Source organism: Callionymus lyra, chromosome 5 (assembly GCF_982586985.1).
Source record: "Callionymus lyra chromosome 5, fCalLyr1.hap1.1, whole genome shotgun sequence".
Classification (NCBI taxonomy): domain Eukaryota; kingdom Metazoa; phylum Chordata; class Actinopteri; order Syngnathiformes; family Callionymidae; genus Callionymus; species Callionymus lyra.
The window spans coordinates 17,928,981-17,942,369 of NC_141822.1; the positions used below are offsets into that span (position 1 = coordinate 17,928,981).

Consider the following 13,389-nt stretch of genomic DNA (forward strand, 5'->3'; position numbering starts at 1 on the left):
AGGCTGCGGCGAGTGGAAAAGTGCATTTACTTTGGCGCAAGACTTCTGCTACACAGAGACCGAACAATGAGTGTTTGCATTAAGAGCAATACAAGTGAGCACACAATAGGAAGGCAGCACTGCAAGTGCCCCTTCCTTTTCACAGGCTAGCAGACGTTACTATTTTTCCCTACAGACTAGAAGACTCAGTCCTAACTCAAGATCTTCATCTGGATCACAAGCATGACTCAAACCTCTGGCTAGAACATCAACTTTAATTTAGAAGTATATCATTGCCATAAGAATATGAATGGTTGATTTGAAATGTTAAATTCACCCATTTATTTTTTTAGATGGCACTGATATACTTCCATATTATAAAGAGCTTCATCTGTTGCAGTACGTTATGGGACTCATAATTGTGGTGAAGGTTAAAAAAAAAGGTATTGGAAGATGATTTTTTTTAAATTCTGAGAATACAACGCCACAGAAAATTTAAATTATAATGTATTTTTTTTATTATTTGACAACAATAATAACAGAATGTTGATTTGTTCACGTATTACATATACAGCGGTGTGAAGGCGATCAAGTTCTCACGATGATCCCTCTTTTCCTGACGGATTTTTAACCAACATCCACGACAGCTGAATCAGGCTGCTCTGAGGGAGAGATCCTTTTCTTTTCAGGCGAGCTGGCTTTACCAGGGCCAGAAATAAAACCTGCTGCCATGTTTGGCAGGCTCTAGCTTCGCATCCTCGGTCGGGTTTGGCTCCGGGCGGGGGCGAGAGTGGAAGGGGTTCTCTGGAAGTGGCCGTGATGTTGCCACCTTGGTCGTCTGCGAGAGAAAGATGTCGAACCATGAGTTTTATTGAGTGTGACTTGTTCTTCCAGATATTTCTCATGATTCTAGATATCACACAAATGTGATATTTTCTTTCTTGATAAATAACTTTAAGTAGCATAATAATCATAAAACAGTCATTTTCCTGAATGTAATTCTGTGTCAGGCGCCACCTTATAGTTTCAATAGATTGCATTGGCTTTGATGCGACAACCACGGCTGTCCTCTCTAGAGCAACCATTCACTTAAAGTGAATTTAAAGTGAATAAGGATCGATATTTACCTTGGATAGCTCTCCCAGCTCGGGTCTCTTCCAGCCCAGCTTATCGAGAACGCAGTTGTCAAACACGTTCTGCTGTGGACGACATTGACGCAAGTCTGCTGTGCCGGAGTAATCCAAGCAGGTCCAGTACTCCGTGAAGGACTCGGCACAACTTCCCTTGATTTGTCTAGAAAGAAGAGATCTGTTTCAATATCCAGGAATATTCTGATGTAGGGAAGATACTGTTGTTCCTACAATATCCTTTTTTGAAGATCCTTAAACATGGTGGCTACCAAGACGACCTGCCTAGATCGTTTGTGTGTTCATTGAGTTCCTTTAGCATGTAAGAGAGAGAACTAAAACTCTCATTCTGGATCTCAATCGATTGAACAGGTTCATGGCTGCCGAGGCTTTTAGGATGCTGCTCATCCGACGTCTGCTTCTGCTTCCTCTCTATGATACAGAGCACACCGGTCCTGATAACCAGTGCGTTTCCTTTCGGTTGGAGGAGATCAAAATCACAGATAGATTTTTGCCAAAGCCCTCCAACTGGTTTGCAGCACCATTGACTTGCAGTTTTTAAAGTACTCCTGAGGAGTTTAGTTATAGCCCTGACGTGTGTCGCCGTCTCCTAGGTCTACCATGTTGACGGGCACAGAGCACTTGCTCACGTCGCACAAGGTTTAATAAGTGGCATCTATTATATTATAATCCCATGGCTGTCACATGGTGTAACCCACGGAGAGTTATATGCGTGTAATGTTTCTCAGCGCCTCGGGCAGGTAACGCATATTGATAGCCGGTAGTGAGCGTAGAACCACATTACAATAGTAACCTTGGGCTTAAGAAGGCAAATTTAGTTGTCATTGAAAAATCTTAACCAATAATATTGTGTATAAATTTGTGATGCGTCTATGCAAGTACAGACAGGTACCAACCTATTTCTTAATTTTCTTTCATTATCGAGACAAGAACAATTCCTGTAATGGCCGGTAACATCCAGAAAAGATAGTTTGTGGAGTAAAAAAACCCCACTTTAATTACCTAAAGAAGTTGAGGGCACACTCGTTGACTTTCTTTCCCTCTTCTAGACATTTCCTGGGGTCTTTTTCCTCCCAGCGACAGAGCATGAACTCCTTGTTTGGTTTGTCACACTGTGATCCATAATGATGGGCAGCACCCTTCAGCACCGCGGATGACACCTTGATCTGCATAAAAACATTACCAGTGATAGTTAAAGTCGCAGTTCCACAACGGTAAGGAACACCAAACATTGGGAATTATTATAATGCATTTATTATTTTGTAAATTAATTACCTAGTTATAGATCTAGTGGCCAAATATAAATGTTTTTCTTTTTTACCAATAGACCCCCCCCCTGGATTTAAAGGCCTATTTCCTTTAAAGCAAATGAATCAATGAAAGAGTACAGAAAAAATAACAGATGTTTATTGTATCTTGTAAAAACGATCAGATCATTACGACAGTGAACATTGACATATGACAATGACTACAACATTTATTAAGGAATAAATTATTATATCAGAATCATATTATTGTGTTGTTAAGACAACATATACATTTGTTGTGGTGACAGTACTGAATAAAATAATACGTGCAATAAAAAGTAATATAATATATTCTAATATTCCGAAACATTTGTACATGCAACTTCAAGAAACATTCAAGACCTATTTATTTGTCACTTGTGTGTGTTACAAATAATAATTACTTAGTTTTTATATCTTACTTTTACTTTTTAACTTATATATATTGTAACAGCCTATACAATAAGTATAATTTTCTAAATCCCAGACAATTATTTTAATTTATTTATTCTCTAAAATACACATTACAATTGCTTTTAAGAAACTGCTGTTGGCGAACACAAGGTCTCCAAGGACAAACAAGCATGACAAACACTAGTCTTGACATGCATTAGTTACATTAACTACTGAAGAAAATACATAAAAGTTAAACCGAGGGTCATATGGAGTTTGACATGCATGTTTTGGAAACTCATAACTCCTACATTTGTCATATATCCTTAATAAAAATGCAATTTCATAGAGGAATTGATACTAGTGGTAGCAAGAAATCCACTGCAGTCTAAACGCATGAGATAAAAACATTTACTAAGGCTAGTTTGATGTAAACAGTGATGATCTTGAACTGTTTAGCTAGTTAGCTTCAGCCGGCTAGCTAGCTAGCATGCTATCATGTCTGCGCTGTTTTCGCCGCTTCTCACCTCGTCCACGCTCAGCTCCTGCAGCGTGGGTACCTCCACGGTAGTAGCCATGTCTGGGTCCTTGAAAGAACCCCCGAGAGAGAGACAGTCACGCTCTGAAGCCGAAAAACATCCAAGGTCCCGGTCACAGATCAGGACGTGGGACCGGGCCGCGAAGAAGGTCAGGAGATCCCGCGAGAAGATGACGTAGGAGGACTCATCCGTGAGCGTGCGCAGTACGTGACATCTGTTTGTGTTTTTAATTGTATTTAAAGTGTAATGCTTCAATGTTAAATATGACTGCTACATGAGAATAAAAGGAATTTGAAAATAAAAAATAAAAATGTTAAAATAGTTATATTTGTTTTAATTAAAATAACAACGTTAGATGCCATGTTAGTTGCCAAGGCAACAGTACACACACCGTATAACGCTTTTACTGCGTTTCGAACCAATAATTAACTGCATTAACTTACCTGATGACGAGATTAAAGAGATAAATGTATCATTTATATATTAAAAACAATGCGACTTTGATCTTGTTTTGAGTTGACGTCTCTGAATTACGTTATAAATTTCTGTTTGGAAAATAATACATTTTTAGAGAAGATAACAGCCATGGAAAGGTAAAACTAATAATATAACCGTCTGTACACCAACATTATCAAGTGAAAAAGCTTGAATGGAGGATGGATTTGGAGAATACGCTTTTCCGACGGGCACAAAGTACGAGGGCGAGATAAAAGATGGAATGTTTCATGGGAAAGGAGTTCTACTCTTTCCTAATGGAAATAAATATGAAGCCACCTGGGAAAATGGAATTGCAAAACAGGTAAGATGATAAGATACTTCAGATCAAGATCAAAGTTGAAAATAACAAGACGTTTGAATTCAATTTAATGATATATACTTCTTTTTTTTTTACCTTTGTCAGAATGTACAACATCAGAATGGATCCAAACGTTTCTTTCTTTGTAGTATTTAGATGTTTGGGGGGGTTGCACCGTTTAGATTTGTGTTTCAAAATGAGTGAAATTCCAGTCTGGAGTCCGCCTGGGGTCCACACATCCCACTTGCATGCATGTCAGAATGTATACAGTCACACAGATACACTTGTGTATGTTTCACATTGGTTATAGTTAACGTGACATCTGGTCTCTTTTAGCAATCACTCACCATCTTTGTCCTTATTCTGTCTCTCTTCCGTTTCCTTCGGGAAGATACTGTGTGTCCAGCATGTCAGTGATCACAGCCATCATTATCATCATTTCTGGTCTCGGGTCAGTGCCACTCTGAACCATGACCAACTTTAGACAAGAGTCTCACACACCTGCTGGCCTGGAAAAAATACTTCCACCAGATGAGGAAATCCAACCTTTAAGAAGATTGACGGCAAGAACATGTGTCTTTGTTAGTGTTTTATTTACTTTCACCAAACAGTGAAGCTTCTTCTAACAACGCTTAACATTTTTCAAATGGATTCTACTCCCTTTTTAACCACATTTAACCAAACTTCTATATACTATGGCATCATAACATAATTTCAAATTGTGCAAACAGACATGAAGGAGACACATGGAAAGCTTTTATTTCTAAATAAAAACATTATTCCATTATAATTTAATGAAATAATGAAAACTGTCCTCCTACTCAGTAGTAGTGTCTTTTCTTTCTCTTTATTTGTTTAAAATATTTTAAAAAATGTCTTCATAAAGCCCAGTTTCTGCCTCTTTTTTTTATTTGATGCTGTAACTGAGGTTGTGGGTTCATATTCAGCTCGAGGAAACGTTAAATGAAGGGCTAATAGGGACACTTTTTCAGAGTTTGCTTGTTCTGGTGCTTTGGTTTCCTTTGTGTACCATGGTTTACTCCCACAGGAGAAACACTCACAACACTCAATATAGACCTGATGTTTAATTCAATTTTTGTTTTATAATTATTGAGCCAAAACAACAGAGCAATATTCAGCGGCTACTTTTTTCTTATATATGAATCTTTTTATCTGCCACAGTAATACATGTATATAAAAGTTTAGGAATTATGGCGGCCATTTTTAAGATGGTTTGAAAAATAAATGAATTATATGAAATCATAACAAGTCAAATGTTTTAATCTCTTGACAGCGCTAGTTATTTCACTGTGAAGAACGAGCTAAAATATGTATTCTGCTGCACTGGAACAAAGTCACAGGGAAATAAAGTTAAAATCAGCAGATAGTTGAAATGCCTCTTATTGTGGTTTTACAGAAAAAAAAAGCTTTGTATTTATTTTGAGAGAAAACTTGTTTGTTTAAATCTCCGCAGTATTTTGACTGTAGTGGAGATGAGCTAAATAGTCTTAAACACAAAATCGCTGAAACCATGTTGTTTCCTGAAATAAAAAAGCTTTATCATCCCAGATGAGAACAAAAACAAAAACACAATCCACGATCATCCTTCTGAGGTTTTAAACATCTGAGATGACAGTTTTGTTCAAAAACAAAAATGTGGGAAAACACATGTTTTTGAATATTTCTCTTGTTTTATACATGACGTCTCACTGAGTGGATCAGAGCACATGAGCAGTGAAACGTCTTCCTACAACTCTACACAGTTGACTTGCTTTCAAACCACTTGGATAACTATGACCTGGATGAATGAGGACCTTCACAGACAGACTCTGACCAATTCTTCGTTTCCATCAAATGTCTTTTAAACAGAATGTTATCTTGTCCTTCTCTCGTCTTCTTTATTGTTGGTGATTTGAAGGGATCGTTCACCTATGTGGATGGACTTCAGTACCAGACGACAGACTGGGACTACTGTATCGGTCAGGACAGACGCTTCTACAGCGAGAGGTGTAATGGACTACGACCTGCAGGTTTGAATGTTAATTCTTTATAAAGTTAACTGGTTGTATTTTATAGCATAATGTCTTCCATGTTATGCCAATAAGGTAAGAGTGAGCCCCAAAAATGCACTGCAACAACTGAAGCTTTTTAGGACAGTAGATTTTTCTGTGGAGCTACAGGTGTGTTTGGTCTTTAGTGACTTTTTATTGGTCTTCATGGCTTCACTGTTCACTCTCTTAACATGAAAGGTAGAATGAAAATTACAAATCTGTCAACAGCAAATATTAGCTTCTATATGGCTCAGCTTTAACAGTTTTTGGGGGTTTATATCTAATGGATAATGGTATAAATAGCTGTACTTTTAGTTTTTATTATTCTGTATCATAGAGGAGGGAAAAGTGTGAGTCATACAGGAGTAACATTTTTGGTTTAATGGATATTCTTAAATGATGTCTGTCATATAAAATATGTTCAATTTGGCATAAATTTCAACAATTTTAGATCATTGCTGAGTAAAGAATTAAGCATTCTTCCAGCAGTTACCAATCTAAAAGGAAAAAACTCCAATCTAAATCCAAGCACCACGGCAGATCTCAAATCTGTTCTTTAAATAACGTGATAGTGAAATGTCTTGTACTTTTAAGGTAAATCTCAGCTGACGGACCTGCATCCTCCGCGCGTCATCCCAGATGGTTGTTACGACTGCGGCGACGGTTTCTACGACCCCATCTCTCGAGTTATCACATCTTACGCCGGAGGCTTTCTCAGGAACGCCGGTGAGATTTTCTGACCAATTCAACGCTCACGTTAATTTTATGACGGGAAATGTGAAACACATTTGTATTTGAGTGGATGCCGAGCTTTTGAAGTGAGTTTGTGCACGTGGTTTGTCATGTGGCCAGAAGGAGAGAGAAAGACATTCAGATAATGTTGTGGACAAGAATAAAGTTCTCTCTCTGTTTATTGGTCAGGAAAGACAAAGACAATGTTAGGTTTTTGGATGTATTCCATGTACTACTAATCCATCGATCAACCTAATTCATTTACCGTAGACCTGGACCAGGTGTTACAACATGTTACCACATGTTGTTTTTGATTAGTTCTAAGGCATGATTTTCATGGCCTTATTATAAATGATAAATTGTAATGAATGATTTTAATGTTATCACCGTAACATATTTTTGGTAAAAATGTTTTCACAACAGATATTTATTTAAGTAAGTACTTTGTGACATTGATAACCTAGGAGTGAGTATTGGCAAGTACCTCAATACGATACACATACGAATGTGCATCATGTTACTAAGTTCATAATACAATACACATCATGATACTGTGGTCACAATGCAATACGTATCTTTATACTTGGGTCAGAATATGATACGCATCACAGTACTTGGGTCACAATCAATACACATGATACTTCAGTCACAAAAGGAAACACATCCCAATACTCATTACACAACACAATACTTATTACAATACATGCGTCACAATACAATATGCATTACAATACCAGTATCAAAGACGATACACATCGCAATATAATGGTCGCAATTCAATATGCATCACTATACTTGGACCACAATATGATACTCTCACAATATCTCACAGATTTACCTTATTGTGATATATTGCTGTACTCTGCATAGTTGAATAAAAATAGTTTACAAAAAACTGAAAAGAAAAATCAAGGCGAAGCTGTTTAATGGAAAACATATTTTTTCCCCAATGCCATCTTCTTTATAAGAGGTGTATTTTTACCCCCAAAAAACCTTAAACAAACCACTATAGAAAGATGAAATATTAAAATTAAAGTATAGTGATTTTTGCAGTATCTATCTTTAACACATCATCATTGTATTGAGGCTTTTGATGGCTTTGGCTCCTGATGTTTAAAGGTGGGGAAGACGTTCCTCAAAATGTGTAAGAAACACAAGGGGAGGGTGACAGTCTTAGTCCCTAGTTTGATTGATAAACCCTATCTTATCACTTCTAAAGGGCCAATTATACCAACCGACAATTGTCGGGTTTCCCAGATTCTTTAAGGCGCTCTTAAGTGCTACGATCTTCTATGAAGCACTCTTACGAATGCTATGAAAGAAGGAAGTGTGTCCCAGAGACGCTCTCAGTTTAAGATGATATTTCACTCTTAAGAGGCTTCTTAGAGACCAAATGCTCAGTGATTAAGCCGCGTCAGGGAATTTTGTATCCTCCACTTTTATAAATTAAAAAAACACGTTCAATGAAGGGGGTAAAAAACTTTTTTCAATAAAGATAGACAGAGATAGATTTTTTGTTTACAGCAGCATCAGGTGAAAAGAAAAAATACAATAAGCAAGAGCACAAGAAAATGACAATAATATGACTAAACCATGAACACTTACGACTACTTTTAATTCATCCTTTTTTATTCACTGCAATAAACTATCACATATGGATATGAAACTTGATGCATTCAAGGTTGTAGGAGATTTATAACAAATGAGAAAAGACTATATCTTAACGGTTTCTACTTTAATTAATCAGGAAAACATGAAACATGCATGATATTTCTAACAACTACACATAAAAACATCAACAAGTCTGTCTCTTCAGTCCACTAAGAGCTTCTTTTAGGAAGCGTCTTTGGCTTGATCTTAAGGTTTTCCTAAGATGAACCCTTCTTAAGAGCCTTCTCTTGTCCTTTAAGAACAAACAAATCTAGGTAACAGGGACAGTGTATCTGCAGTAATGTTGCAGGTGATAAAGTTTTGCGTTACAGTATCCGGTTCATTGGCGTCAGTAGTAGTGTGAAGATGATTTTCAGTGATACACCATCTAGTACCTATCACAGTGACAAACCCCGGGCCCTCCACTTCCATCCACGCCCCGATCCTTCGGGGATGACGAGCGACTCCGTCGGACATTTCCTGTCCAACTCAATCCTCCCTCCCGCACGGACGGGGAGGCTAAAGTCTTGTAGCGGTCATGTACGTTTGACTTTGTGTTGTTCCTCCAAATCCACAACACACACCCCGGCGTTCCTGCTTCATGTCACATGTTGATCTGATTGTTTGTTACACCGCAGACGCACACGTGTTGCCGAGCCGCGGCCCCGGCGGACGCCAGCACGTGACTCGCAGGCCCTCGAAAAAAAAAACAATGAGCCACTTGCTAGATTACACCAGATTCATACATGTGATCTACATACGTGTGGAGGAGAAAGACGAGTCGGTGCCAGATGGCTGCGAGAAAACAAAAATATGTTTTAGCGATTCTTTCCGTGATGCGGTTTTTTTGGTTCTTCCTGATCATTACAGCTCTGGTATTGATCACACGGAGGGAAAACGTCAGGGAGATACGGAGCCGGAGAACAAAAGCGGAATGAGGGAGAAAAGATTTTTTGGAAAGTGATGAAAAAGGAGAGGAAGTGCACACTTTCCAACAATATTTCAGCTCTGGTTTGAATTAGTTAAATATGCAGCGAGAGAGGAACTATTTAATTGTAGCACGAGTTCCTGCGGTGTGTGTGTGTGTGTGTGTGTGTGTACGCTGTCTGTTGAAGAATGCATCTGTATCCTGTATGGATTTATTTTGCGACCCGGAGAGGTGCAGGAACATTTGTCAGATTGGGTGTGAAGACAAGAGTTCACTGCGCCGAGGCTTCCGTACGGGAGGAAGTGGAGGCTCGACACTCAAATATGTCCTGGACAGACGTCACCTGATCCTCCGCCTAAAGTATCCACCAGATGATTTGAGTTACCCTTCCTGACGAAAAGTTGGAAACACCAGCCCAAAACGTCAAACCCCCCCCGCCCCCCCCTGCCCTCCATAGTTACTGTTGCTAAGGACGGACAAACACAGCAAACAAGTGGCACCGTGCCCGGCAGAAAAACAATAGGATCTGTTGATAATATTCCCAGAGAGACGCTGGATTAGCCTCCGCAGTCACAGGGAGCTGACGGAATTACACAATAAGGAACATTAAATAATGAATTATAGAACAGTTGAACAACAATGTTACGCAGATTAAACTATTAGTGGATTTTCAGCCTGACTTTTAAAAATACGACTCAACTATTATCAGGACTAGCTTAAAAAGTACAATAGATTGAAGATAAATTTTTTCTTTTTCGTTGTGAAGAGAGACTTAACCCTTGTTGTTATCTCAGGGTCAAGGTGACCCGAAGGTCTGAAAGCAAGTGTGTTTGTGGTATCCCTTGTGTTATCTCAGTGTCATGGTGACTCGAAGGCCCGAATTCAAATGTATTTGTGGTATCCCTTGTGTTGTCTCTGGGTCAAGGTGACCCCAAGGCCCGAAGACAAATGTGTTTGTGGTATCCCTTGCGTTGTCTCTGGGTCAAAATTAACGACCTCCCTGGCTTCCATGAATACATATGCAGTGGTGGAGGTCGTTCACCTTGACCCAGAGACAACACAAGGGGTACCACAAATACATTTGTTTTCGTGTACTGAGATGACACAATTGTTAATGAAACTGGTCATTACTTTAATAACATCGAGTTGGATATTTACCAAAAAATGATGTTTCATTCTTTTTTTTAAAAACAAACCATAATCTGTATATTTATTCAGGGAAGCTAATAAAACAACTTTAAGACACTTACGAACACCAGAAAATTGCTTAATATTAGTGAAATCTAAGCTGTCCCATGTTTTTGCAAGTAGGTTATCTAAAGAAATCCCAAACTACTTTGTTCTGGTTCATGTAAAGGCCTAGAAATAATACCATGAACACAAAGTTGGAGATTGAGTCTTTGAATAGAGTTTATTGGCTGTTATAGAAAAAGTTGAATTGACTTATAAAATGATGCAACTTGATAAAGTAGAGGATTCTCTATAATATAAGATTAACTGAGTAGATGAGATCCGACTGAATAAAAAGAAAGAAATAAACAGGTAGGTAAATAATGAGAAATTTAATGTTTTTAATTCTGGAGAGAATTGCAGCGTAGAAAAGCGTCTCTGTTTTGTCCATTTACAGGAGATTTACTAAGAAGAGAAATTGATCCAACCAAGCCACAGACGCTCCTTTGTCATCCGACAATCGGTTGAATTTCATCGAGATCTGAACAGTTTTCTGTTCCAAGTTGAAGTCAAAAAAAAGTCAGGTTTCTGTTTTATTATGTTTATTTTGGTCCATCAGTATGAACCCAACAAATAAGACCTTCATCCAGTCTAAACCGGACATTGACACAGGCTTATATAGTGATCAATAACACGGAAAACAAGTCGGTTTAAAAGAAAGTCTATTGATTTGTTAGCCCCGACTTTTTTTCTGGAAATCTCTCTTTTATTCATCAGAACACTCGAGAAGTGATTACGAACCATCTGGTGAAAATGTTTCAAAGGGTTCTGTGGTTACGATTAGATTTCAAATCAATGACAAAAACCATTCGCAGTAACACATGAGAAAGAGCCCAGAGACCACACAGGACACGCAAAATAACACATATTTGGCAACTTGAAACTGTCTGCTCAGAATCACTGTGGAGCTCAGGCGATGGAGCTGCTGTCTGTACAGAAGTATTGTAGTTACTTGCACGGTCATGGAATTCCTAAAATATCTTTTATTCTTTATTGATCTGCTGTTATTCACCAGAGCACCAATGTTTGTTGACAGCTTCAAAAATATCTTCTTTTATATTGAACCCTTAATTTAGGTTCAAACATTGTGTTATTTTATCGTAATCCTTCTATTCTTTTGAACTCATGTTGACCATTTCTGGGCTCACTTTTTCATTTTGACTTGTAGAATCTAATTTTTAGGTTAGTGTTGGGAGAAACAAAATTGGAGCCTTGATTTGAATTTAGGAAAATCAATCTATTTTTTTTGCTGCTTAATTGTAGCCTAGAATTGTAACAACACATTAATAATTTGTTTCACATTTTATGCTACACGTATACATTTACACATATACAACTACGAGTTTTTGTTCGGGAAATTGTGTAGCGATTTTTCAAAAAAGAACTGTCAATGTCTATCACAAATTTAAAATGTGTTTATCAATTTGTAAATGTGTATTTTGTTAAGGCAATGATTGTAGTAGTTGAGGGCGACTGTTTCTTAATCTCTTTCTTAAGTATCCCTAATATATTCACCCCATTATCCAACGTATTGTTCCGCTGACAAGAAAAGCTTCTCAGATCCCCCCCATCCTCCAACACCCTAAATATCTCGGCCATACATTGACTGCAAATCAGGCAAATTAAAAACATTCAATCGAATCATGATTGCGTCTACTTTACGGCGGGCGACAAAATGGAGGTCAACCCATCGGCGAAGCGTCTTGAACAATGACCTCTAAGCAGGGGAGGAGAATGTTTGTGTGGCAGCTGTGAGCGGAAGCCTGATCACTTCAATTGACCTCTGGCTCCGAGCAGGTACGAAGAAAGGGGGGAAAAAAAGAGCCGCGTTTAACTTGAAGTGGCTGTTAGTGTTGGTGCAATTAAACACAATCAGCCGGCGAGCTGCAGGACCTGCACTTCCGCACAATGGGAGAGCCTGCGCCGTGCAAACCTGGGGGAGAATCCCCTGCTTCGCCTGCTCAAGTGCGTGCAGCTGCACGTGCTGCACCAGAGAGCCGCGACTTCCCCCGCAATTAGCTCCTCGTTTTGGTTTGCAACAATGAAAAAGTGCTTTATTAGCAGCTCCTCTGGCGGTCGTTTGGTCCGACGCAAATGTCACTTCTTCTGTGGGCCTCGGTAGTTACCCGACGTCTCGAGTGGCTTCGAGAAGTTATTTTCTCCTAATTGTGAGGCTTTTTTTTTTCTTCTTGATTTGACGAATTTAGCCGTCACATGAATGACACTTCACTCAAAATGACCTTCGGCTTAATCGCCGCAGCTTTATGGGCTTCTGTAAATGTAACACCTGAGTACATGTTCAAGATGTAAATCAGAACCTCTTCAACGTTGTTGTTTTTTTTTGTATTTATTTCAGACGACGCCGAGCACGACTGGATCCTGCGCACGTGTCGACTCGCCGACGTTCACACTGGGAAACGTTCCAAGGCTTCCTTCAAGGAGAAGAAACCCGACATGAAATAAACATGTTTAAATAATGTTCATTAAATACAAAATCCTTTTTTTGTCCCACAAGTTTGAAGGTTTCTTTTGGCACATTGGTCTTTCTTCTAAGTCAGTGAACATTTTCATTAGCCGTGGAAAACTTTCTTTTCTTTTAAATCACATAATCCGCGTTTCATTGCTATTGTAAATAATAATCGACACGTTTCAGTCAG

The 13,389-nt window shown here is 38.6% G+C and overlaps 2 protein-coding genes across 2 annotated transcripts; one reads left to right on the forward strand and one right to left on the reverse strand.

Moving 5' to 3' along the window:
• Positions 1-473: 473 nt before the first annotated feature.
• Positions 474-3,501, reverse strand: ndufa8 (NADH:ubiquinone oxidoreductase subunit A8). The gene is made up of 4 exons (XM_087792515.1): positions 3,334-3,501; positions 2,130-2,293; positions 1,107-1,272; positions 474-817 (listed from the first exon to the last, which is right to left on the reverse strand). Exons 1-4 carry the CDS (start codon positions 3,382-3,384, stop codon positions 680-682), a joined length of 519 nt encoding a protein of 172 aa, XP_087648641.1. The 5' UTR covers positions 3,385-3,501; the 3' UTR covers positions 474-679.
• A 286-nt stretch (positions 3,502-3,787) lies between these two features.
• morn5 (MORN repeat containing 5) lies at positions 3,788-13,230 on the forward strand. Its single transcript, XM_087792516.1, has 4 exons — positions 3,788-4,144; positions 6,060-6,171; positions 6,787-6,918; positions 13,089-13,230. The coding sequence occupies exons 1-4, from the start codon at positions 3,995-3,997 to the stop codon at positions 13,193-13,195; spliced, it is 501 nt and encodes a 166-aa protein (XP_087648642.1). The 5' UTR covers positions 3,788-3,994; the 3' UTR covers positions 13,196-13,230.
• The last annotated feature ends 159 nt before the right edge of the window (positions 13,231-13,389 follow it).

What these genes read in the sequence shown, in the direction of transcription:
- ndufa8 (XM_087792515.1), bottom strand. Translation starts at nt 3,384, where the DNA reads ATGGCTACTACCGTGGAGGTACCCACGCTGCAGGAGCTGAGCGTGGAC. An exon ending in TGTGCCCTCAACTTCTTTAG is followed by an intron (nt 1,273 to 2,129) that starts GTAATTAAAGTG and finishes TCTTCTTTCTAG; the next exon opens with ACAAATCAAGGGAAGTTGTG. An exon ending in AGCTGGGAGAGCTATCCAAG is followed by an intron (nt 818 to 1,106) that starts GTAAATATCGAT and finishes TTTCTCTCGCAG; the next exon opens with ACGACCAAGGTGGCAACATC.
- morn5 (XM_087792516.1), top strand. Translation starts at nt 3,995, where the DNA reads ATGGAGGATGGATTTGGAGAATACGCTTTTCCGACGGGCACAAAGTAC. An exon ending in AAAATGGAATTGCAAAACAG is followed by an intron (nt 4,145 to 6,059) that starts GTAAGATGATAA and finishes GGTGATTTGAAG; the next exon opens with GGATCGTTCACCTATGTGGA. An exon ending in AGGCTTTCTCAGGAACGCCG is followed by an intron (nt 6,919 to 13,088) that starts GTGAGATTTTCT and finishes TATTTATTTCAG; the next exon opens with ACGACGCCGAGCACGACTGG.